Source organism: Labeo rohita, chromosome 19 (assembly GCF_022985175.1).
Source record: "Labeo rohita strain BAU-BD-2019 chromosome 19, IGBB_LRoh.1.0, whole genome shotgun sequence".
Classification (NCBI taxonomy): domain Eukaryota; kingdom Metazoa; phylum Chordata; class Actinopteri; order Cypriniformes; family Cyprinidae; genus Labeo; species Labeo rohita.
Genome location: NC_066887.1, coordinates 12,844,199 through 12,871,414, shown reverse-complemented (window position 1 = coordinate 12,871,414; position 27,216 = coordinate 12,844,199). Strand labels below are relative to the sequence as shown.

General features: G+C 37.3%; 1 protein-coding gene and 1 non-coding gene across 8 annotated transcripts in view; one reads left to right on the top strand and one right to left on the bottom strand.

Annotated features, from left to right (window-relative positions):
* elmo1 (engulfment and cell motility 1 (ced-12 homolog, C. elegans)) overlaps positions 1–23,238 on the top strand; it is a 125,894-nt gene extending 102,656 nt beyond the window's left edge. For all 7 annotated transcript variants that reach the window (XM_051136373.1, XM_051136374.1, XM_051136378.1 and 4 more), the window contains 6 exons: positions 10,885–11,048; positions 13,186–13,298; positions 19,470–19,577; positions 19,659–19,741; positions 21,923–22,000; positions 22,103–23,238. In XM_051136373.1, coding sequence (XP_050992330.1) covers positions 10,885–11,048; positions 13,186–13,298; positions 19,470–19,577; positions 19,659–19,741; positions 21,923–22,000; positions 22,103–22,303 — 747 coding nt within the window. In that variant the 3' untranslated portion in view covers positions 22,304–23,238. The remainder of the gene's footprint in view (positions 1–10,884; positions 11,049–13,185; positions 13,299–19,469; positions 19,578–19,658; positions 19,742–21,922; positions 22,001–22,102) is intronic.
* Positions 23,239–26,157: 2,919 nt separating this feature from the next.
* trnai-aau (transfer RNA isoleucine (anticodon AAU)) lies at positions 26,158–26,231 on the bottom strand. Its single transcript has one exon. It is a non-coding gene; the product is annotated as a tRNA-Ile (tRNA).
* Positions 26,232–27,216: the final 985 nt, after the last annotated feature.

Below are 27,216 nucleotides of genomic sequence, written 5' to 3'. Positions count from 1 at the left end.
TCTCTTCTTTCCTTTTTCTCTTCTTCTTTTCATATTTATATTCCTTCCTCCTTTCTGTCTTTTCCTTGTCTTCTCTTTCCTCCTTGCATCCATACTTCCAGTCGTTCTTCATTCCCTCTTTTTTCCTTTCCTCTTTTTCCTTTCTGTATTCCTATCCTTATTCATTACTTTCACTCCTTTCCTTTCCTTTCCTTTCCTTTCCTTTCCTTTCCTTTCCTTTCCTTTCCTTTCCTTTCCTTTCCTTTCCTTTCCTTTCCTTTCCTCTCTTACATTTTTACATCCATTCTTCTTATCCTTCTTCCTTCCTTCCTTCCAATTTTTCCTTTTGTTCCTTATTTCCTTCCAATTTTTCCTTCTTCTTCTTTCTTTCTTCCTATTCGTTTTCCTTTCCTTTCCTTTACTCTCCTTTTTACATCCAGTTTCTTCTATCTTCATTCCCTTTCTTCTTTCCACTTTTCTGCTTCTTTCTTCCTATCCTTCTTCATTTCTTCCTTCAATTAATTTTTTCCTTTCCTTTCCTTTCCTTTCCTTTCCTTTCCTTTCATTTCCTCATCTTCTCTTACATTTTTACATCCATTCTTCTTATCCTTCTTCATTCCTTCTTTCCTACTTCCTTCCAATTTTTCCTTCCCTATTACTTCCTTCACTTATTTTCCTTTCCTTTCTTTTTACATCTGTTCTTCTTATCCTTCTTCATTCCTTCTTTTCATCCTTCTCCTTTTTCCTTTATTTCTTCCTGTCAGTTTTCCTTTTCCTTTTCTTTTCCTTTCCTTTCCTTTCCTTTCCTTTCCTTTCCTTTCCTTTCCTTTCCTTTCCTTTCCTTTCCTTTCCTTTCCTTGTCTTCTCTTCCATTTTTACATCCATTCTTCCTGTCCTTCTTCCTTTTCTTTCCTATCCTTCTTCCTTTCCTTTCCTTTCCTTTTTACGTCCAGTTTCTTCCAATCCTTCTTCATTCCCCTTCTTCCTTCCACTTTTCCCCCTCTTTCTTCCATATTTTTTTTCATTTCTTCCTTCACTTCATTTTTTTCTTTTCTTTCCTTTCCTTTCCTTTCCTTTCCTTTCCTTTCCTTTCCTTTCCTTTCCTTTCCTTTCCTTTCCTTTCCTTTCCTTTCCTTTCCTTTCCTTTCCTTTCCTTTCCTTTCCTTCCATTTTTACATCCATTCTTCCTGTCCTTCTTCCTTTCCTTTCCTTTCCACATCCAATTTCTTCTAATCCTTCTTCATTCCCTTTCTTCCTTCCACTTTTCCCCCTCTTTCTTCCATATTTCTTCATTTCTTCCTTCACTTCAATTTTTTCCTTTCCTTTCCTTTCCTTTCCTTTCCTTTCCTTTCCTTTCCTTTCCTTTCCTTTCCTTTCCTTTCCTTTCCTTTCCTCATCTTCTCTTACATTTTTACATCCATTCTTCTTATCCTTCTTCATTCCTTCTTTCCTACTTCCTTCCAATTTTTCCTTCCCTATTACTTCCTTCACTTATTTTCCTTTCCTTTCTTTTTACATCCGTTCTTCTTATCCTTCTTCATTCCTTCTTTTCATCCTTCTCCTTTTTCCTTTATTTCTTCCTGTCAGTTTTCCTTTTCCTTTTCCTTTCCTTTCCTTTCCTTTCCTTTCCTTTCCTTGTCTTCTCTTCCATTTTTACATCCATTCGTCCTGTCCTTCTTCCTTTTCTTTCCTATCCTTCTTCCTTTCCTTTCCTTTCCTTTCCTTTCCTTTCCTTTCCTTTTTATGTCCAGTTTCTTCCAATCCTTCTTCATTCCCCTTCTTCCTTCCACTTTTCCCCCTCTTTCTTCCATATTTCTTCATTTCTTCCTTCACTTCATTTTTTTCTTTCCTTTCCTTTCCTTTCCTTTCCTTTCCTTTCCTTTCCTTTCCTTTCCTTTCCTTTCCTTTCCTTTCCTTCCATTTTTACATCCATTCTTCCTATCCTTCTTCCTTTCCTTTCCTTTCCACATCCAATTTCTTCTAATCCTTCTTCATTCCCTTTCTTCCTTCCACTTTTCCCCCTCTTTCTTCCATATTTCTTCATTTCTTCCTTCACTTCAATTTTTTTCCTTTCCTTTCCTTTCCTTTCCCTTTTCCTTTCCTTTCCTTTCCTTTCCTTTCCTTTCCTTTCCTTTCCTTTCCTTTCCTTTCCTTCTGTTCTCTTCCCTTATTACATATATTCTTCCCAGTGCTCACTTCACCCTATCCCTCTTTATTCTTTTTTTCCTTGTTTTCTGTTCCCTTCTTACATTTATTCACCCTATTTTTCTTCATTCCATCCTATTTTCCTTGCCTTGCCTTTCCTTTCCTTTTATTTCCTTTCCTTTTCTCTCCTCTCTCGAGTCTATCCTTCAGTTCTTTCTCTCTTTGTGTTTTCCTTTCTCACACACAAATCCAGCGCTACTCTCCGCTATGAGCTGAGTCTCCTGAGACCTTAAGTGACCTTAATGCATTGCACGCATTCAGCATGCTTCACGCTGGCCCTTGCTGAAAGAGTTACTCCTGTCTGCTCCTGTCAGCGGAGTGGATGTGTGGCTGGATCCCAAAAGAGTTGAGTGCCACCTGCTGTAGAGTACTCCAGGACCTGGAAAATTTTTGGGATGCCTTTCAAAGACCTGTTATGAAATGTTTCCTCATCACAGAGCATTTGAGCGTCTAGACTATGGCTATGCCTATGTTTGTGCAAGTGGCTTTCTCTACATCTGTGTGGATGTTCTCTGTACTGCGACAACAATTGGAGACTGCATGCTTATGATGCTTTCCGTGGGAATATACTTCTATTTTAAAAAGGCAGATGCCATCACTCTACAGACGACTGCAGGTTGTATGGTCAAGCACAGACTATATCCCGTTACACCTGTAGGTGCCATGCCTTCCAACACCTCAGAAAGCATCCAGCAACCTGCTCCACAACCCAAAGTATCCTGCCCAGGTTTAACAATGCATTTTCTCTATATTTTTAAGTTTCATCATCCTTTCGTCTCTGAGCAGAGTCTAACCGTAGCATCCCATTGCATGCAAGACTGCGGGCCTCTCTCTTGGCATGCATATGCATACACAGGTGTTTCATCCTTGTCTACTCCACTTGATATTCATAGGCTTACTCCCAGCATTTATGAAAAAGTGACTCCAGACTGTACTGCATCTAAATTCATCATATGGTCTTTGCGGTCAGTGTTTCCAGCAAATGATTTTTCCGTTAATGATATCTGTTTGTTTTCTTTGAAGTATTGCCCATTTCTTTGATGTGAATCATTATTAACTGTTATAAAAATCGTTAAGGGGGAGGAAACGGCATAATTAGCATGTCAATTGTGGAATGGATAAATGTTCCTTTTCCTTTTTTGTGCCTGATTGGGTCCACAGACCATAACAAGCAAAACATATGTGAAGAAGGATGACAGAGACACCTGCAAGATATGCTTTCCAGCCTCTGTTGTACATTTGATTTCTGTTCCTTTTCATTTGAGATTTGAAATTTATCATGTAAACACTACTTGGCTAAATGATGATTATCAACTCTTGCAGTTGTGGCAAAGATTTGAGCATTGATGTGACTTCCTGGGCTAATTAAGCAGCTTTGACTTTGAAGAACTGTGCCAATAGGAAGGGTTTGAGTTTGATCCTAACAGTGTGTCCTAACCAGCCGTGACATTGTGACACATGATAGAAGCTATCTTTTTTCATGTTAATTAGAGTTTTTGCCATAACCAGACACAATTGAGATACACAACAAGCAATGTAATTCTGCTTTAGACACTTTTTATTTCTGCAGTGATAATAGGTACTGACTATGTGCTTTATTTGGTGTTAAAAAGAGTAACATGAATAACGTTTTGTGACCTTTTTAGCCATGCTGAAAACGATTGTTCTTTTTCATTTCTGAGTGTTTGTTTATTTTGTAGCCGTGTTGTATCTGTTGTGAATTTATATATGAGAATCTTATCATATTGCGTCAGGCTAGGATTGGTTTAGAGTAAATTTGATCACAGGATTTGGCAAGTCTGCCGAGACAATTCTGTGGCTGTTGCCGCCGTTCGCAGAATGTTTTAATACAGCAGTTCCTGTGTATATTATGCGTCAAATTAAGTACAAAATGTCAGGATCATAAATAAAGATCATCCTTTCCCAGGCTTTGTTTACAGCAGAACTGCTCATAAACTTAAATGTGATTCATCTTCCTAAATCAATAAAAAACTCTTCTGATGTGACTGAGTAACGGCCTTTGCATAATTACAGGTAGGAAATAAATATGACTATTAATTATGTGCTGGTGTGAAAAACAGAGAGGCATACATGTGAATTTATGATGGATAGCTGTGCGAAGTTGTAATTAAAATTAGACAGGAGTGATAAATCTTGCTGCCCTGATTGGAGGCAAAGTTTTGATTGGTTGTTTGGATGAGGGAGGTAAGCAAACTGCTGTAGCTGCAAACGGGTGCTGGTAAACCAACTAGTGGACTACTATACGCTGCAATGTAATGATGGTTTTTGCATTTTAAGTAATTGTTCTTAATGCATGAGTATTGTAATGCACGAGCACTGTGTAGATAAAAAGTTAAAGGTAAAGTTAAAAATCGTTCACCTTTAAGGCCATAGTTCACCCACTAATGAAAACTCTGGCATTAATTACTCACCTTCATTTTGTTCCAAACCTGTAAAACTTTTGTTTATCTTCAGAACATAAATTAAGATATTTCTGAGAAATCCGAGAGCTTTCTGACAGCAACGCAACTACCACGTTCAAGTCCCAGAAAGGTAGTAAGGACATTGATAAAATAGTCCATGTGACATCAGTAGTTCAACCCTTTTGAAGCTACGAGAACTTTTTGTGTGCAAAGAAAACAAAAATAATGACTTTATGCAATATTTTTATAAGTGCTTGGAGTACTTAAATTTGAAATTTAAGGCCTGGAAAACCGCTAAAAATAGCAATATTCCTGTAGAGGTACTTGAAAAGTGCTTGAATTATTGAAAGACAATGTATCTATGAAATAAGTGTTTAATTTTGTCAGTAAGCACAAATCTTTTCATGCAATATTAAATTCAAAAAACAACTTTTTGCTTATTTCAGTTTGTCAAAACAATCAAACTAAGCAAGTAGTAGTAATGACAGTGTTGTGTAAACATGGCTTAAGACGCGAAAAAAGAGGAACAGATGAACCAAGTCAATTGAGTAATTTACGCTGGAACCGCTTCAATTGATTCAATCTCATGACTTTGAGCATTCATTTCAAGCGATTCACTAGCAAAAACCAGATCAAATTAAAAGAGCCATTCATTTTTTAATTTTAGCACCGCTTGTAACTATTTTAAAAAGCACGTAGTGATGGCTGAAAAAGGGTTAAAGCGTTTTGCGTTGCAAAATTATTCACGGTTTTGAAGTGTTCCAATCAGACCGCAGATTTTTTTTTTTTTCAGATGGGGACTTCAAATTGCGTATTGCAAATCTTTTTATATAGATTGGAACTTTGAATATCATAAATGATTTGATTTAAATTGTAACTGGATTTCGCGAAACATTTGTTTTAGATCGGGACTTCAATTCACATATAGCAAATCATTTGATTTAGATCGGAAAGGGTTCGTGAATCATTTCCCAAATTGAATGATTCAAATCAATTGATACGCGATTTGAAGTCCTGATCTAAATCAAATGATTTGCGATACAACAGCGTAAGTCAAATGATTCAAATGATCTCTGAGTCCTGATCTGAAATGATGGTTTGGAAATCATTTGATTTAAATCGGAACTTCGGAACGGAATCCTGAATCTTTTGCTTTAGATCAGAACTTTGGAGCACGGATCGCAAATGATTGGATTTAGATCGGAACTTTGTAGGGGATTTGCGAATCTTTTGCTTTAGATCGGAACTTCGGAGCAGATTTACAAATCTTAGATCGGAACTTAGAAGCACGGATTGTGAATAATTTGATTCATATCACGATTTTGGATCGATTTTGCAAATTATTATTATTATTATTTTTTTTTTTTTTTTTTTTTTTTTTTTAGAAAACAGTAGAAAACATCAAACCATTAAGGCAGTACAGTTATAAAAACAAAACAAAAAGCATACACAAATACAAATCCCTTAAGAAAATTAACTATGGTTTTACTTTAGTAAAGTAGTATACTTTGTAATAATTAAGTAGTAATACTTTGCATGTGTCTGATTCACTTTATTTTTTTCTATTTTTATTAGTATATTTTTATTTATCTGTTTCTCTCTTTATAGAATTTAAAATAGAAGGCATAAGCAAGATCTCTGAAGTCAAAAGTAGTGCTTGAAAAGTCCTTGAAAGTCCTGGAATTTTGTTTTACAGTATCTGTACGAATGCTGTATCTGCTTTTCTGTGTCCATAACGATATTTTTACTACCTTTCTGGGCCTTGAACGTGTCAGTTGTGTTGCTGTCTAAGCAGGGTCAAAAGCTCTTAGATTTCATCGAAAATATCTTCATTTGTGTTCTAAAGAACAAAGGTCTTATGGGTTTGGAACAACATAAAAAAGAGTATTTAATAACAGAATATTCATTTTTGGATGAACTAACGCTTTAACATCGCATATCTCATTAATATTGGATTTGTTTCTTGTTGTTTTTCTTTTTCTTTTTTTGGTTCTTGCACATTTGGATGCAAATTGGTTGCAGTGCACTGCTTATGGTCTGATTATAAAAGACAGGAAAATCTAATGCAAATATATCACTATATATCTTACTGACTTGTGTGACAGTCAACTATAGTTAGTTTGTCTGTTTCTCAGGAACGTTTGGCTTGTGTACCACAGGCGTTTGCTTGGAATTGCTTAGACCCCAAAGGACGAATTTGTTTGAAGCTTTAATCAGCCAGAAAATCCATTTGTTATTTTTTTTTCAGCTGCTCAGCAGCCAGTTTATCAGATATAAAATTATAAAGGGATATAAATATCTTTTACGGCACTTGTCCGTAAGGACCCTAAAATCTGGATTAGTTTACTTCTGTTTTCTCACTATTAATCCAAGATGACAGCATACAAAAATCTTGCTGTGTTTTCTGTCATTTTATATTCTATATTATATAGCTTGGTGTCATAGCACAACTCTATTCACGGCCTTTAATGGTACTGGCACGATCCCACAAGCCCACTCACTTTCCAAAGATATTTCAGAAACACTTTAATATTAAGATTAATCCCTCATTTGTTGCGCTTGAGGGAAGCAATAGATTTGTCCAGTGGTGACGTCCAGAAGCATTAAATAATACAGATGCCTTTAAGAGTATAATAAAAGCGCATATGTATTAATATAAATCAAATATGTACTGTTGTACAGTCCAATGCAGAATAAGAGCGCTTTCAATTTTTGAACTCACAAACATGCACAAATACACACACATTCATTCTTCCCTACTGTATGTCACTCTGTATTATCTGCAGGCTGACACACAGTGGGCGAGTGTGTTCTGTGCATTTAGATGCTCGGGAGAGGAGAGGCGAGAGAAAGACAATAAGGATGGCAGGGGCAGTTGAAGCCTCGCGCACTTCTTAGTGAGGCTGTGACACACTTAGTGCGTTTGTCTAAAAAAAGGTCCATTTCCGCTTTATTCACAAATATCACCGCCCACCACATCAGCAGCTGAAATTCCAATGTTCCCCCATATCACCTCATCCTCGCGAATAAAAGGTCTGCTTCTATTTCAGCCATCACGACTTGATTTAAAGAGGCTGATAAAAGGAAGTGAGCGAGCGCCTTGGATTAATTAATTCTGAACCGTGAAAAATCTGCAAATGTGCTCAGAAAATTGCTTCCCCCGCCATGAGGGATTGTTTCAAGTGGAGACGTTCGCTTCTTCGTCCCCCACCTGCAGCTGTCAAAACCCCCTCCCCTTTAACCGCTACTGTGCTGTTTGAATGGAGCCGTCGCGGTTTATTCCTCCAGCAATCACTCCTCTCATTCTTCAAGCATGGGCATATCAGCCTAGTGATTTGGGAGGGGGCCCTGACCTTGGCCCAGTCTTATCACTAATTAAACCTCATCTAATCCTGCTGCGGGAGCCAGCGGCACCTGCTTCTCTGGATGAGTGGGATGTGTGAATAGCAAGCTGGACTCGGTTCCAGCTTCCCAACTCATCTGTCACTGTGCTCCCCAGCTAATCACGGCATATGATCTGTAGCCCAAGGCTTGGTTGCGTATACCAACCCTCTGTTTGTGTTTTCGAGCTGTGCGCTATTCAGACATCACCGGGAAAGCTGAGGCTCTATGGCAGCTGGGCGTTTCTGTATCCGAGGATGAAGGAAAGCTGTCTGCTTTTGCTGCATATGAGTGAATTCTTGTGTCATAGTCTGTTGTTGGCTGTCACTTCTGTTTGTTTGCATTTGATTCTTCGTCAAACGGAAATCCCCAAGACGGCTGTCATGACTCTGCTAGGCTAGCCATCTCCACATGAAGGGCTTCTTCACATCTACTTCAGTGTGCTCTTCTGTAGTGGAACAAACCTGTGAAACAAACAAACTTTAGACATTGTTATATAATGTTAACTCTATGCATTTCTCATATCTTGTAGTCATTGGATCTGCCCAAAGTGGTGCACTTGATGTGGACTTTTAATCTTGTAGCTTGTGTTCAAGCCCATCCGTAATATCCCATGTCTTGTTTGTTATTTATAAATCATGGGGGCAGCCTACTCACTACTGTGTGTGTGCACTTGGATGGGTTAAATGCCCATGTCACCATACTTGGCCACACGTCACGTCCTTTCCTTCCTTTAGAAGAGTTTGGTTGAACTGTGCTGAGATTTGGAGAAAACTGAGGGTGAAAATCAAATTTCAATCCAAGATTTTGAAGTACTTTTGCTCAGTTCTTTTGTTGGTAATTGGTGTTTTGCCTTTTGTACGACAGCAATTAAAGAAGCATTAGGGAGTCTTATTTAAGATCCATGTATAGTTTAATAATCTTTGTTCAAGGATGTCTTGTATCGACAGTTTTAGAAGCTTCTCAATTGGAGATTAATAAGTGTGTGAATGCTTGTCCAGGTGCTTGACAATAATGTGATTATGCTCAGTATATAATAAATGATTTGGTATGAAAGGTTGCTAATAACATTAATGTACTGAATTATCTTCCCTGTGTGTGTGTGTACTTGTTTTTGCTACATTGTGGGGACCAAATGTCCCCACAAGGATAGTAAAACCTGAAATTTTTGACATTGTGGGGACCGGCTTGTGGTCCCCATGGGTACAAAAGCTTATAAATCATACAGAATGAGATTTTTTGAGAAAGTAAAAATGCAGAAAGTTTTCTGTAAGGGTTAGGTTTAGGGGTAGGGTTAGGGTAAGGGGATAGAAAATACAGTGTGGACCGTATACAAACCATTGCGCCTATGGAGAGTCCCCACAAAGATAATAAACCAGACTGTGTGTGTGTGTGTGTGTGTGTGCGCGCATGTGTGCATTTTGGTGGCAATTCTCATTATTCTACACTCAAGACTCTTCTATATATAGATTGTGATTTTTATAGTCTATTTTCACTTACAAGAGCAGTATTCACTCTTTTTTTCATTTTTAAATGAAAAAAGGAACCCCAGGGATCAAGACTTGTATGGCTTAATATAACATAAATTATGTGTCTTACTGAAATATGTAATAGAAAACCCATGAAATCCACGTTTTATACAGTTTTTGGACTATGGGGGGTGGCATTATTTCGATTACATCAAATGGTTGCACTTAGTGAGCTACTGGCACTACCAATTTTTACTGCAACACTCTAAAAAATAAAATGCTGATACAGTGACCACAGCTACTGAAAGAGTTTGCAGGTGGCAATGGATATAAGCGTAAGCTTAAACCAAATGCTGTACCACCGAATTTTCCCCACAAGAAGTCTAAACGCCCTCAGATATTGAGTGAAATCTATGCTGAGAAACTCCTTTAGTGGCTGCAGCATCATGACAAGCGTCTGCATGTTTACATCCTGCCTGGATGGCATCTAACGTTTCTTGTCTCTGCCATTTGTAAGTTCTTTCAGTTGCTGGGTTCTACTAAAAACCTCAAAGGCATCAGGACTAAAGTAGAGAGAACAAAGACATGGGTCTTTAGCAGTGATGGGAATAACAGTGTTATAAATAAACGGTGTTACTAACAGCACTAGTAACTTTGCACTGTATCAATATTTTATTTTCCGAGTTGTGTTGGCTGCCCCCCATAGTCCAAAATTTGCATAAAACAATGTGGATTTTTTTTTAAATAATGTAAATCTTTGATGGGATTTCTACTACATATTTCAGGCAGAGACATCATTTAATTTATAATAAGCCATAAAAATCTGAATACCTAGGGTTCACTTTAACTCTCACACTTTTCCTTGTTTATTCTGAAACCATTTCATTGAGAATGTAGCCTGTACACTGCCAGTCAAAATGTTGTTTTTGTTTCATAATGCCAAACAGTTTCAGTCAAAGTTGTGATTTTTTGTCTTTGTATGATTCAAAAATTGGAGCAAAGTAAAAATAACATAAGACATAAGACTTGCTAAGTTTCTATCATTTTAAGTTTCTATATTTTTGGGAAAAAAAACTTCATTTGCAAAACTATTTTTATGATCGCCTAAGGTGGTTTTGGCTTGTGCAAAAAAAAAAGTTAATGCAAATAAGTGGGAGATGTAAATGCTATTGCCAAATAAATTCCTCCATTCGCATCAAAAAAGTCATGTGACTTTGTGTGATGGGACGGGATAAATTCCAAGCCAATCTCGTTGCACAGTATCTGAAAGTTTTGGTTGTTCTGCAATGCCTTAGCCAAAGTCTAATATTCTAATATTCTAATTTTGCGCACCACTTTGTATGGAAACTTGGCTAATGAGTGCTGTAGTGCTTCCTGGATGCATAAAATGATGTCCTAATGCTAAACTCTGTATTTATGTGCTATAGGTGATGCAGGTGGTGAAGGAACAGATCACTCGTGCTCTCACGATCAAGCCTAACTCTCTGGATCAGTTTAAGAGTCGTCTGCAAAATCTGAGCTACACTGAGATCCTCAAGTTGCGCCAATCGGAGAGGATGAACCAGGAGGATTTCCAATCCAGGCCCATCCTGTGAGTCACTGGAAACTCTATTATTCAATTATTTGAAGCACTCATTTCCCACAATCACTCACCCAGTTTTAGTCCATGTGTACTGCACCTGTGTCCCACTCATGATTGAAAACAAGCCTTTAAATGCAGTTTCCACTGAAATTGCAATGGAAGTAATGGCAATGAAGATAACATTAGTTCATAACTCATTAAACTAAGAGGAGACTCCATTAAATAAATTACCCACTGCATTACAGTAGTGTCATTTGAGCTGGAATGTACAATCTCAGAGAACATTCTGTTAAAATCCATGTGTAATATAACAGTCAAATGGAAATGTCCGTGTTGAACTTCCAGAGCTTGTTACCACATGTGAGCTGAAATGTTGGAAACATCACTCATGATTTCATAAGTGAGAAAATAGTTGAATTTATAAAAATGACCTTGTTCGAAGGTTCTCATACACTTAATTCTTAATGTTCTGTTGTTACCTGAATGATCCTTAGCTGTTTTTTTTTTTAAGTGATAGTTGTTCATGAGTCTCTTGTTTGTCCTGAACAGTTAAACCGCCCACTGTTCTTCAGAAAAATTCCACAGATTCTTCGGCTTTTCAGCATTTTTGTGTATTTGAACTCTTTCCAACAATGACTGTATGGTTTTTGAGATCCAACTTTTGACACTGAGGACAACTGAGGGACTTATCCCTGCTGAAAAAAACAGCTAAAACCAGCCTAAGCTGGTCTTAACTGGTCAGCAGGCTGGTTTTAGAGGGGTTTTGGCCACTTCCTTAGCTGTTCAGACTGGGAGACCAGCTAGAACAACCAGCTAAAACCAGCCTGACCAGCATAGCCAGGCTGAGAGACCAGCTAAAACCATCTACTTCCAGCTTAAACCAGCTAGGACCAACCAACCAGCCTAGGCTGGTTTTAGCTGTTTGTGTTTTTTTTTTCAGCAGGGATATGCTACTACTGAAGGTTCAAACGCTCACTGACGCTTCAGAAGGAAAAACAATGCATTAAGATCCAGGGGGGTGAAAACTTTTTGAATTTGAAGATCAGGGTAAATTTAACTTATTTTGTCTTCTGGGGAACATGTAAGTATCTTATGTAGCTTTTGTAGAAGGGCAGTACTAAATGAAAAAAATATGATATTTGTGACTGAGGATCACAAAACCAGTCATAAGGGTCATTTTTTCAAAATTGAGATTTATACATCAAAAAAAAAAAATCTGAATCAATAAGCATTCCATTGATGTATGGTTTGTTAGGATAGGACAATATTTGGCCGAGATGTAACTATTTAAAAATCAGGAATCTGAGGGTGCAAAAAAATCTAAATATTGAGAAATTTGCCTTTAAAGTTCCTCAAACAATGTTCTTAACAATGTATATGACTATCTTAATGGAACATGATCTTTACTTAATTTCCTAATGATTTTTGCCATAAAAAAAAATCATTTTGACCCATACAATGTATTTTTGGCTATTGCTACAAATAAACCCCAGCAACTTAAGACTGGTTTTGTGGTCCAGGGTCACATTCAGGCAAAATAAAATAAAAAAAGTACACATCCTCATTTCGTTCAAAAGTTTTCACTCCCGGCCCCTAATGCATCATTTTTCCTTCTGGAGCATCAGTGAGCATTTGAACCTTCTGTAATAGTTGCATATGAGTCCCTCAGTTGTCCTCAGCATGAAAAGATGGATCTCAAAATCATACAGTCATTGTTGGAAAGGGTTTAAATACAGGTCAGATCAGTACTAAATAAAAAATAACATGCATTTTGTATGATCCCTCCTATTTTGGTGAAGTAATTAACATTTTGCAGATTCTGCAAGGTGTATGTAAACTTTTGACTTCAACTGTATATCATAGCTAAATGACTAGAGGATTAGAGAGGACTTTATATTTTAATTAATATTGCAGAATTCTGTTTTTGATCTCCAGCAGCACGGTAAATTTGGCAGTAGCATTAGCAAAGCCACAATATAAAAGGAAGTTTGTCTGGCTCTTACTGACTTGTAGAACAAAGAAATGTCTAAAGACCAAGTCTTTATGTGACTTTATGAATTATGTTTTTGAGTCTTTCTTTGTGTAAACTGCCAGTAAAGTGGTGTACTTCAAACTGCATTTGTGTGATCCTCTGATGTTTCTCCAGGGAGCTTAGGGAGAAAATCCAGCCAGAGATCATGGAGTTGATCAAACAGCAACGCCTCAATCGTTTGTGCGAGGGCACCTGCTTCAGAAAGATCAGCAGCCGAAGGAGACAGGGTAAGAAACACACACACACTTGAACGTAAGGACGAGGAAGTTATTTTTGTTCTTTTGGTAGCTCCAAGTACTTTTTGGCACCAAAGAGTAAAAGCTGCCTCTTTCTTGTTATTCCAAGTTTCTGTCCTCACCAGCAGCACTACATTTTGTCTATTGCTTGATTTCTGTTTGTGCATGTCGATAGCCCCGGCCACACAGAAAATTCATTGAGATACAATCCTGTGCACCGTTAAACTTTGTCAAGCCTGAGAGAGATTGATTGTGGTAGTAGAGAAACAGAATACTGCATGACAAATCTGTCAAGGTTCCCTAGGGAGAGCCATAAACAAGCATAGAAATTAATGAAAATATGAAGTATGTGTTCTTAGCAGGCAAACAATATGAATCCTCATCGCTCTGAATATGTTTCTGTGGTGTAATACCTTCAGTTTCTTCCTAAAATTCACTTGTTGATGAAGTTTGTCTGGTTAGTACACAGTAAATGGTAAGACCTTCGTTCCTCTTAGGAGCACAAATTAAGATATTTTTAAAGAAATCCAAGAGCTTTCTGACCCTGCGTAGACAGCAACACAACTCACGATTCAAGGCCTAGAAAGGTAGTAAGGACATCGATAAAATAGTCAATTGTGACATCAGTGGTTCAACCTTAATTTTACGAAGCTACAAGAAACTTTTTGTGTGCAAAGAAAACAAAAATAACTTTATTCAACAATTTCTTCTCTTCTGTGTAAGTCTTCAGAATAGCTTCATAATATTACCGTTGAACTGCTGATGTCACATGGAGCATTTTAACAATGTCCTTAGTACCTTCCTGGGCCTTGACTGTGGTGGTTGCTGTTATAATGTAATACTAAAATGTCTCACACTATAGCTTTTATTCAAATATCTTGCTTAAACATGCTCTGAAATTTATACGTCCTATGAATATTTTTATGAGTGCTATTATTAAACCGACAGCATGATTTAGCAAGTGTGAAAAATTGCCTTGTCCGTTGCTGAGAGAGCGGAAGCACGGAGCCAGTTTCAAACAAGCGCTGAGTGGTGGGAGTGATAAAGCTTACGCCGCAGATTGGAGAGTTGAAAGATCGTCAAATGTAATATCGCTTTTTACGCAGGCTGGCTGAAGAGGAGTGCTGTCTGCTGAGCTCAGAGGGAGGCTTTATCAGTTAGCCTGGATAATTTAACACTCTTCACACTTCTACAGGATTAGATGATTCTGAGACTAGACACCTTGTCTGTCTCTTGCTATCTGTCTGCCTGCCCTCTCTCTCTCTTCCCTTCTCTCTCTTAGGTTCCCTACTTTCTCACTAAATCTCTCATTGAGATTTTTCACACTTTGCCTGTTTCATTACCATCATTTGCTTTTATTATGAACTTCAAATTTTTTTGCTCACAATCAAGTATTCTATTATCTGCCAAAGGTTGGTGGCATTAAATATGACTTGCATGGCACACTTTCATAATTCGACTGACGTAAGGCGCGCATTATACACGTGATAAGTCATTATTTGCCAGTGGTTTCTGTGGCCTGTGTTGCCTCAGTGTGTAAAAAAAAAAAAAAAAGTTAAGCAGAGTTCAGCTTTTTGAGGCAAAATGAATTTGTGACTACCAAGAGTGCAGACAGAGAAGCTCATGTAAGCAGGGTTAAAACTGGATAAAAACAGGGTTGGGAATGTTCGGGTATTGAAATGTTATACTTCCAGTGTTTCCCCTACCATTACATTAGAGGGCGCCCTAAAGTTAATTTTATTTAATTTTATTTTCAATATAGCGCCAGATTACAACAGAAAGTTACTTTTCCTGTAGAACAGGTCTATACCTTGTTTTATTAAACAAACTAAGTAACCTTATGTTATTTATCTTATTCACACGACGGCATGTCATTTCTGTCTCTGCATGGATACGCATCTACAATTTCTCCTCCGCAAAAACGCGGATGGGATCCCAAGTCCATTCATAAAACTGGATGTTACTCTATAGCGCGGAACGCCACGGAATTTGTCAATTTTTGTTTAAATAAACCAAAAGTTGGTCTGTCATTTAATTCGAATTGCGATACGCACTATTGTCTGTGAATATTAAAACGCGAAAAGACGGTTTAAATATGAATCCTGCATGTTCCGTATGTATGAATGAGGGAAACACGGTTTTGCTTGCTGTATGACTTGAACACACTTAATCTTGCTATGAGAGTCACTTCATGTGAATTTTACTGTCATTTGAGAAAACTTGTCAAAATAAAAGTACGGTTTAACATGTAACAGAAATATTTTAATCTTGTATTACTTTTTGTACAGTATAATGTAGGTGTTTATATATTCCTATTTCTTTGAAATTTAAATACAACAGTTAAATGATAAAAATAAATATTACAACAAGATTAACCACTTACCTGTAGAAAAAAATACTAGAATTATTAAAACTTTTTTAACTGAGTATTCACACAATTTTTCTTCCATATATTAATTTTAACAGTAAACCTGTGTTTGTATGCCAAAAAATGAAAGGGTTTCATTTGATTAAAAACAAATAAATGTTTAATGCCTTAATTTGATTATCAGAAAAATTAAAACACACAAGAATTTCTGGAAAAAAAGAAAGGAAAGAAAAAGATTGTAGGGCCCTATTGTTCAAAATGTTGAAACTTGAGAATTTTTGATTTACTTTTTCACTTAAATAATGTTTTCGTTATTACACAGAGAGTACCGAATAAAAGTACCGTTGGGTACCGGTTACCACCGAAGACCCCCAAACGATGTAAACCTAGGGGAAACACTGGCTTCCAAACTGAAAACAAAGTATTCCAGATATGTGGCATTCCAGGAAATTTAGAATTCCATTTGGTTATTTTCACTTCCACAGAAAATACCAAATGGAATGGCGCTTGACCTCGAGCATTATTACAGTGGTTATTTCCAAAATTCCAAGTTGCCTAGAACATAGAATTGGATAATTATGGTGGATTAATGCGGTTGGTGCTTCCTGTGGGGAACCTCGTCCTAATGACTGCATTAGGGAGTAGACTCAACAATCAATGAAATTTAGAACTCATGTCTTAAAGGGATAGTTCACCCAAAAATAACAATTCTGTCATTAATTACTCACCCCCATGTTGTTCCAAACCCGTAAAACCTCCATTCATCTTCGGAGCACAAATTAAGATATTTTTGATGAAATCCAAGAGCTTTCTGACCCTGCATAGACAGCAACACAACTGACATGTTCAAGACCCAGAAAGGTAGTACGGACATCCGGACATCTGCTGATGCAGCGTTGTGAACACATGTCGAAGACTGTTATTTTTGTATTCTTTGCACACACAAAGTATTCTTGTAGCTTCATAAAATTAAGGTTGAACGACTGATGTCACATGGACTATTTTAACGATGTCCTTACTACCTTTCTGGGCCTTGAACATGTCAGTTTTGTTGTTGTCTATGCAGGGTCAGAAAGCTCTCTGTAACCTTTGTGATAAAGTCATTTACTTGTCAGTAATGTCTGAATCACATTTCAGTAGCTTGCTCCATGACATTCAAGTGTGTTCTTCTCCCTAATACAATCTTTACAATGAGGTTTCCCACATGAAGCCACCACAATTCAGGTATCTTTAATCCCAAGATAACCCAATGTTAGAAGAATTCTTTTGTCCGTGCACAACTAACCTTTTCAGCAGGCTTTTAAGGGACTGCTCTTATACAACAGAATGAAGCGCACCTGTGGCTTTTCACTGTGACAGGTGCTACATTGACATTTGTATTCCCTATTGTTCCCCCATAGCAGAGCTCTCTCCTTATGGTGTACAAAATGAGCGGTCCAGTTCCTACCTTGAATCTTAAGTATTGCAGAGGTTGCTTGAGGCAGAGCTTTCCGAATAATGTTCAAACTTAATCCTTCTTTGGCGTTAATTCTCTAAAACATTTTAGATTTTTGTTCTTTTTTTAGACACAGACAATCTTGCTTCTGGAAGGCCACCTGCCTTAAAAAGAGAAGTTCTCTTCCAGAACAAAAATTTACAGACAGTTTACCCATTTGTCATCCAAGATGTTCATGTCTTTCTTTCTTCAGTCGTAAATAAATTGTTTCTTGAGGAAAACATTTCAGGTATTTTCTCCATAGCATGGACTTCAATGGTGCCCCCAAGTTTGAACTTCCAAAATGCAGCTTAAATGCAGCTTCAAATGGCTCTAAACGATCCCAGCTGAGGAAGAAGGGTCTTATCTAGCAAGACCCTGGTACTTCTGCAGGGATGTGCAATGATTTTGAAGTTGGGGAAGAAAACGAAATTAGAGTTTTTCAACATACCCTAACTGTCTTGAACCAGAAAACCGAGTTTATGCAGACCTAGACAAGACGAGCGTTTGAGATTATATGGAGATGATTCCTGAAATGTTTTCCTCAAGAAACATAATTTCTTTATGACTGAAGAAAGACATGAACATCTTGAATGACAAAAAGTGAGTAAATTATCTCTAAATTTTTGTTCTGGAAGTGAACTACTCCTCTAAAAGGGTTTGTAATTTACTCACCCCCATGTCATCCAATATGTTCATGTCTTTCTTTTTTCAGTCCAAAAGAAGGTTTTTGAGGAAAATATTCCAGAATATTTCTCCAAATAGTGGACTTCAATGAGGATCAATGGGCTGAAGGCCCAAATTGCATTTTCAATGCAGGCTCAAAGGGTTCTACATGATCCCAACCGAGGAATAAGGGTCTTATTCTAGCAAAACGATCTGTAATTTTCTAAAGCAAATAAAAAATTGCACTAGCTCTGTGTCCACAACTTCATGCTTCACATAATCATGTTGAAAAGGTCATATGTGGTTAGTTCTTCATCTGTACTCTGGTTCAAAAAGGAGGGTAGGGCAAAAAACTCCATCTCATTTTCTCCTCCAACTTCAAAATCATCCAACATAATTGTGTTCGTAAATAGCGTTTGACTGTCTTTGCACGTTCACTTCGTAAACACTGGGTCAGTACTTCCACATGACCTTTTCAACATGATTACGTAATGCGTGAAGTCAAGCTAGTGCAAGACGAGCATTTGTGGTTTTGAAGTATATACATTTTTTTTTATATATAAAATGACCAAACGTTTCGCTGGATAAGACTCTTATTCTTCCACTGGGATTATGTAGAGCCCTTTGAAGTTGCATTGAAACTGCAGTTTGGAACTTCAACCTGTTGAAGTCCACTATATGGAGAAAAATCCTGGAATGTTTTCCTCAAAAACCTTTCTTTTTGACTGAATAAAGAAAGACACAAACATCTTGGATGGCATAGGGATGAGTAAATTACCAGGAAATTTTAATTCTGGAGTGAAGTAATCCTTTAAGAATCTAGCTCCATTCCTGGTTCTGAACTAGCTAATTAAGGTCTTCAGAATCTTAGTCCTAGTATTCATCAGGCTTCTCTTAAATAAAAATTACTTATTTCCCCATCCACTTGTTGGCTCTATCTCTTGATTTGTGTATGTCATCAATTTGAATAGAAAGTCAGAAAAGCCATCTACAAAGGAAGCCCTTTTTTCATCATGCACGTGGCACTGCATGCATATTAAACCGTTCTGCACATATCTGTTCTGACATCTCAGAATGGGCTCACAGATGGCTGTTGGCTGCAGTATCTGCTGGTTGTTCATCGCACATTCGCAGTGGTGGATAAACAGCCCATTGAACTGGTGTGTTGATAAGCTGAAGGTATAGAAAGGGTGCAGTGATCAAGCTGTCTACTGCACAATCCTTATCTCTTTGGGTGTGTGTATATGTATCCTGTGAAGTGCCACCCTGTAGGACACTCTTTCATCCCAAAATGGTTTTTATTCTGCCAAACTGCTATTCCCAGTAATTAGGATTTGGATTCAGGCACTAGGGTCGAGTGCCAGCCATGGCCTTCTAGGCAACATGTGAGCAGTCCTGGCAGTGATCACTAGTGTCTGCTTTCGGCATAGCGCAGGAAGTGTCAGGAAGGGATTGGAAGACAGTTTGCCAGTTGCAGCTTTACCCAATCCTCAAGGAAAAGCCAAAGAATATTTAGCATTGTACTAGAATGAAAGACAGCTCGTTGAAAGGTAGAAAGGACGGCACTAGAAAGTCCATGTGACATTAGTGGTTCAACTGTAATGTTATGAAACTACTTTTTCTGCCACTGACCCACTGTTATGCTTTTTCACAGACAAGTTCTGGTATTGTCGACTGTCGCCCAATCATAAAGTTCTCCACTATGGAGATCTGGAAGAGAGCCCTCAGGGAGAAGTACCCCATGATTCCCTACAGGACAAACGTGAGTACAACCTGAATTCTGACCATGGTGATGGGATTGAGATGGCCACACCCTGCTTATTAATTATTCTTTGCTCCACAGTTCCTGTGGCTGATATCAAAGCTGTTGTCACTGGTAAAGACTGTCCACACATGAAGGAAAAGGGAGCTCTGAAGCAGAACAAGGTGAGCTCTTTTGTGTGCGCTTGATGACGGAGAGCAAAAAATGCTCTTGAATATCAAAAGATCAAATTTTCCTTTGATGCACTGGTGTGTGGCTTGGTGACAAAGATGCATTAGTTATGCCTTGTAGCTCTGTGAGTAATGATACATCAGCTCACTTCAGTTTCAAAGTCACCCTTTATTCTTCCCACAGAACAAAGCAGGCAATGTCAAATTTATGCCACAACTGTAAAAAATGACTCCCTGTTGACAAAAGTGATTAAACTTGAGGATGAGATATCAAGTAAAACTGGAATTTTCTGGCACAGCCAAAAGGTTGTTGGATCGCCCTAGTCCTGATATCACAGACTCTAAAAATGATCATCTGGATCAATATTGTTCTTGTCCTTTCTTTAAGTAAGATATATCGTGATAGTTCACCCAAAAATCATGTCGTTCCAAACCTGTAAGACATTTGTTCATCTTTGGAAAACAAATGTAGGTATTTTTTATGAAATCTGAGAGCTTTCTGACCCTGCACAGCAACTACGTTCAAGGGCCAGAAAGGTAGTAAGTAGGGCTGGGAATCGATTCCAAAAAGAATTGTTTCTAAGGCGTTGGGAATTGAGAGTTGATTCCAAAGGTTGGAGTCGATGCCATCAATAGGAATCAACTCCTCATTCAGAACCACTTTCAGTTCAACAAAGCTTATCTATAAACATGTATTTTAGACACTTCATGTCTTGTTCCAGTCATGCAATAAATGCATCTCCACTGCTGAGCTGTGGGCTTTGACTAATTTCATGGGCAATGCAGATAAAGCTATAGAAATGTATCATAATTTTTAAAATAAAGCTTATTGTTATGAGAAGTCCACTTTCTATGACCTTTATATCCTGCAGTCATGGTAAAACTAGGTTCTAAAAAACAAGAATCGAAAACAACAGTGAGGAATCGATTCTTGGAATCGAATCCCATCGATTCCACAAACAGGAATCGGACTCCAGAATTTCGGGAATTGAACAGCCCTAGTAGTAATGACAACGTTAAAATAGTCCATGTGACATTGGTGGTTCAACCATAATTTTTTTTTTTAAAGCTGCAAGAATCCTTTTTGTGCGCAAGAAAACAAAAATAACGACTTCATTTAACAATTTCTTCTCCGTTTCAGTCGACACACATTCACAAGAGTACACAAAAAGTATTCTTGTAGCTTCATAATAATACGGTTAAACCACTTATGAGACATGGACTATTTTATCGATGTCCTTGCTATCTTTCTTGACGCTGAACTTGGTAGTTGCGTTGCTGTCTATGCAGCGTCAGAAAGCTCTCGGATTTCTTCAAAAATATCTTAATTTGTGTTCTGAAGTTGAGCCAAAGTCTTACGGGTTTGGAATGACAAGAGGGTGAGTAATTAATGACAGGATTTTCATTTTTGGGTGAACTATCCTTTCAACAGGAATTTGACTTGGAAAATCATTTCCCTCATCAACTGCTGAAGAAGAGATTGTTCTGTTTCTATTGTCTCGGTTGTCTCTAATCTCATCTCTGCACTGAATAGCAGGAAGCTGCCGTGGGCAGAATGTGAGGGGTCAGAAATGTTTGTTTGCTCTCATTTTGGATGTGATGATGTAGCTCTCATCCAATGATCCTTTAAGCCATTCGGATGATCCAATTTCATCCTGTTTTTTTGGGTTAGTTGACCCAAATAAGACAATTAGAGATGATGCGAGGGCAGATTCTGCACCAGTAATGCCTGTGGTTTGCCACAAAAGTACTTTTCTGTGCTCATCTTAATTACCATCCTAGACAGGTCTCTAGACAGGTTTGAAAAGAAACCTCTTACTTGAATTGGTGATTTTTTTTTTTTTTTTTTTTTTTTTTTTTTTCTTGCATGTCCATAATTTTGACAGGGTTGTTACTAGATGCAATTATCATGGCAAAGACTCCATGCCAAGTCAATGAGATTGAAGTATTTTGTTACTTCAAGCACAGAAGCGCTTCCTGTGCTGATCATCGTCTTTGTGCCCGGCAGGAAAGGCCCATATACATACACACACACACATACACACACCAGATTGGACCATCTGCTGTTGTAATATGTTCGGCGAAGATCTGCAAAAGTCACGCAATAGGAGGCGCGCAAACACAGCAGCCCCATTAGCATTTGACAGACGGTGTCAATCCTCTTTCTTTCTTTAGGAGGTGCTGGAGCTGGCTTTCTCTGTCCTCTACGAATCTGACGAGTATCTAAACTTCATCGCCCCCGACAAGCACGAGGTGAGCAAATGAGCGACCGCAAGCTGCAAAGTTGTAGCCGTTGCCTCTCTTTGGTGCGATTTGGACTGTGGTTTAATGTCATGTTTTCTGGCCCGTTTTCAGTACTGCGTGTGGACAGATGGGCTGAATGCACTGCTGGGGAAGGAGATGACCAGTGAGTTCACTCGCTCAGACATGGACACTCTTCTCAACATGGAGATGAAGCTCCGCCTCCTGGACCTGGAGAACATCCAAATCCCTGAAGTTCCTCCCCCGATCCCCAAAGAGCCAAGCAATTATGACTTTGTTTATGACTGCAACTAATCTCCTTTCACTGGACTGACTGATTTTTCCTAAACGCATACTGGAAGACGGACTTTTATCTCTTTCCTGCTAAAACTTGGCTTTCTAGTGCGCCTCATCACAATGGATTTGCTCAACTTAATGGACTTGGCTTGCACGGCCTATGAACCATCTGGTCTGGTTGAAGAACCACCACCACAAACTGGTCCTCAGGTCCAAAACCACTCCAGTCCTGTCGCAGTCATCTCTTCGAACAGTTACATTTCTTAAATCAGCCCACCTGCTCTGGCTTAAAAATGGTTATGTGTCAAGAATTTGTTGTCCCATTATAATTTCTGGCTGTTTGGAGTGGGATGCTCCCTGTAGAGTGTGCGAAAAGTCTAGAGGTTTGTGACACGTAGCACTCGCTGTAGTATGTTTCTCACTCCAACAAGCGGCAGCTATATTGCTAGCGAAGTCCAAGTTTGTTTTTAATGATTTCCCCAAGTGTCCCATTCATGCCTCTTATACTGTAGACTGTTAAATAGGCAGATTCACGCAAGAAGCTGCCTCTTTTTGTCTTAAACCATACCTGCTTTTGTGCATACATTGTCCGACTGTAACGCAGGCGTGTAGATATAGCTCTTTCCTTCACTTGACATCAACCAGACTCATGGCAGACTGCTGTAACATTCCAAAGCAATATTGAGCTTCTGTTTTTGTAAGCTGGTATAAACTTTTGTGATATTTGTGATTGCTGCCAAGTAGTCAGTATTATACATTTCGTGTGTTTATTAAGGAGTTTTATTTTCAGGGCCGTCAAATTTAATTTGAACTTCATGATTAATTTAATTTAAGATTGTGGGTATTATGATTTATGATTTTTTTTTTTTTTTTTTTTTTTTTTCCCCTCATATTTGTTATAGGTTTAAGAACGCAACATCCTGCTGTTTACATTAAAGATTGATTCCAATTCAGTTTGTAGTTTCAGCATTTCTTTATCAAGTCATCTTTACATTATCTAATAGTCTTTTGGTGTCCAGTCCTTCTCCAAAAACTTATATCTTACTTGTACTAAAGACCTTGTTGGGCCATTCTACAGAATTGGTCCAAAGTCAGAGTTGGAAATGACTTGGGAAAAAATGGTCCAAAAAATGTGTTTGTATGCAAACTGTATAAAATCCAAGGTACAGTTAATTGTGCAGTTAATTCTCATATTGTATTTTCAGAAAGTATTTTTTTATATTATATTTTATATATATTTTTTTAGATTTTTTTTTTTTTTATTAAAATCTTTTCAGTGGTAAATCAATAACAATTAATTTTTTTTAGCAATATTTCAAGTGTAATTTATGAGATTTATTGCATTTTGAATCCAAAAAGGCTTTTTGATCATACTGATTTTAAAGTTAAGAATTTATATATATATATATATATATATATATATATATATATATATATATATATATATATACAACTATGAAAAAAAAATACACAGATCATTTCCATTTACTGTGTTAAATACATTTTCATATACTGAAATTTGATTTTATATATATTAAGCTTACTAATATTTTAAATATTATTTTGGGTTTCGATAGATAATAGAAGGATCCTAGTAAACATCTAAGAAGGTATTTTCTTGTATATTTTCAGTAAAATATTCTGAGTTTGTGGGAACCACAGTGGATGAGTCGACGTGTAAACCCTTTTCCCTCTACTATTACACAACTAAGAATGCAAATTACTACCCACAAACAAAAACACTGGCCATCACAGCCTTCTGCCTTAAATGACTGACTCTGAGCTGACTCAGGGCATTTCTTTACAGCTCTGTGTGGTAATAATAGGGCCAGAGTGGCAATAATCTGCAGTCTGCTGGTCTGTGTAGCTCTAGCATTTACAGCAACTTCCTCCTCACTGCCATCACTGCCTTCTCAAATGCCTAATGGCCATTTCAACCTCAACAATACACCTATGTGTTAACAAACAATTCAGGTTTTGTACATATGTTGTCTTTGAATATCTAGAAAGGTTCCATTCTTGAATCTGATCAGTCTTTTGAATCCCAGCAATTCACAGGTCTTTGCACACTGACGTAGGGCCCTATGATTATCGCGGAATCCAGTCATAAAAACGGAATTTACTGAATAAGGCGGAATGTCACCGAATTTGTCAAAGTTTGAATGAATTAATCAAAAGTAGGTCATGACACTTAAATCAAACCGCAATATGGACTAGCATCTGTAAATATTACGCCGCAAAAATACCATTTAAATATGAATCCTGCATGTTCTAATGAACGGAGCAGATGAGCGGATTTGTTTACTACACACACTGAAGCGCGCGAGAAGCTCAAGCAGTGTTTGAATTGTGTCAAAGTTACAAATGCATGAAAAATGTTTTAATATTTTAATCCTAAAACGTTGAATGCTGAGCTTTAAAATTGTTTTAAAAAATAAAAAGGTATTTTAAATGTGGAATTACAACCACCAGTAGGTGTCAGTAAGTCACAGTTAATAAGTGAGTCATTGCCGAATCATTTAAACAGTTGATTCATTCAGGAAGGAAACACCGTCATGTTGTTTAGAACGTAAGTCTCTTAATATTAACTTACAGTTTATTGAACTGAACTTCAACTATATCAAAATGATATAAATACACATTTTCTGCCCCATATCCTAAATTTTGGGAAAATGGATTTTATTAGACTGAATCACGCAAAGAACGCACTCTAAATGAGCACAGTAAGTCTAGCTAGTGTTTAAGCACTCATAACTCCTCTTATAATCAATGAAGCTGTCCATGCTCTGTATGTTAAATGAATCTCTTATTTACATAGTTCATCTGCACTTTGTTGCTTATGATGAGGGAATTCGCGAGTTCAATCCGAACAAAACTCCAGGTTTCAGCAATGACTGTTCTGAACGCCTCTGATTGGCCACTGCATTCTAAACTCAACAGAGTCGTGTGTGATTGGTTATAATGAACAACGCTGTAAACACGCGTATAAATATAATATGATTTAAGTGAGCAGGTCTAAATTTAATACAGCAATCAAATCTTTTCATTTCATTTTCACTAGTTTTATGTTTAAAGTATTACATTTTTATTGAAAAACCAGGGTACCCCCTAAATCCCCCTTTGTCAAAAAAAAAAAAAAAAAGTTTCCTTAATTTTCAATAATTAAAAGATAAATGAAATTAATGTTTTATGCCTTCGTTTGATAACCAGAATTTCTACACAACAGAATTTCTGAGGGTAAAAAAACCTTTCATAAGGCTATTTTAAGAATAAATTTGAATAAATTAAGTATGCATTCAAATAATTAGACCTGCTAAAACAGAATTTGATAACAATAAAACATATCATAGGTCCCTAAACATGTCATTTTTGTTAAACCTTAATTACATTGATGTGAAATTGTATAAGTTTCATGATTTTAATTAATCAAACATGCTCTTTGATTAATAAATTAAAAATATTTTGACTTTAACTAGAGGGTGCATGCTTCACAAAACTCACAAAAATATATTGTTTCACAAAAAATATATTTGCTGTCGCTGTTGCAGGTCAGTGAATACAAACGATGCAGCAAGATGATCCATGAATTTATTTTGAATCCTACATTCCTAATATATTTATTTCATTGGCTATAGAATGCTATTGTTCAAAAGTTCCCTATTTTTAAAAGAAACTGAGACTACCGTTTACAAAGTAGTATTTAAGTGAATCACTGGTCTCAATGGCTTTCAAATTCTTCAAAAATCCTGTTCCATTTTAAAGTAACTTACAGTCCAAATAGCCTCAAGTCGATAACATTAAGAGTTTAACTTTGAACATTACTCCTATAGGCCTGTGTATATTTATTCATTAATTGCGAATCAAAACGAGTGTGGCCCGTACGGGGATCGAACCCGCGACCTTGGCGTTATTAGCACCACGCTCTAACCAACTGAGCTAACCGGCCTGACGCGTCCCCGCTCAACCTGTATGGCTGTTGTACCATATAGATGATGTGGTAGATGAATAGTGTTTTTTTTTACCCCACTTAATTGTAATATTGTGCAGATTATAAACAGAACGAGGAAAGACTGCAGTTTATGTAAATAAGGTCTATCTCAGTTCACTGAGGCTTTAAAATGCCTCAATGAATTTCTAAGTGTTGAGCATACAGCATCCAAAAATAAAAATTACGTTGTTTACTGAGTGAGTAAATTATCTGTATTTTTTTGGTCTGGAAGTTAACTTCTCCTTTAATTTGTGATTACAATGGTTTATCTATAGTAACCGTGGTTTTTTGATTTTATGTGTAGTAAAACCATGGTTAATTTTTTATAAGGGAAAGACATTCTTTAAAAGTCTTCTTTTGCATTCCTTACAGGTTTGGAAAAACATGAGGGTGAATGAATAATGACAGAATTTACATTTATTGGAGGACCAGTCGTTTAATATCATGTAAATAAGATTGTTTCCTAGAGGGCCTTATTTTATAAATCTAAGACGTCTATATCTTTAAGTAAATCTTCACAATCATGTTTTGCACAGTATCTCCAGATGGTAGTGGGCTTTTGTTTCAAAGCCTCCGTTGAAATTCAAAGGTCGGGCTATGTACCTGAGGGTAGAAAAATAGGCCCACAACCATCCTGACACAAGATTTTGGCAGCTTACTTCAACCAGCATGTTTAGGAAAAAACACAAGAATAAACTGGGCAGAAAAACAGGTAGGCTGCTGAGAAGGACTAGTTATCTTTTCTAATTCTTTGGATAGACCACAAGGCATCATCTGAACTGTGCTGAACGTATCCTTTATGTTAATGCTGTACTTGGAATTAAAATCACAACTTATGAATATAGATTTATACACTGAGTATAATAGAGGCTGGATCTACAGACTGAACTGCTGCATCCTGCTGAGAGCAATTTTGCTTTTCTCATTTTAGTCCACAGCTCTC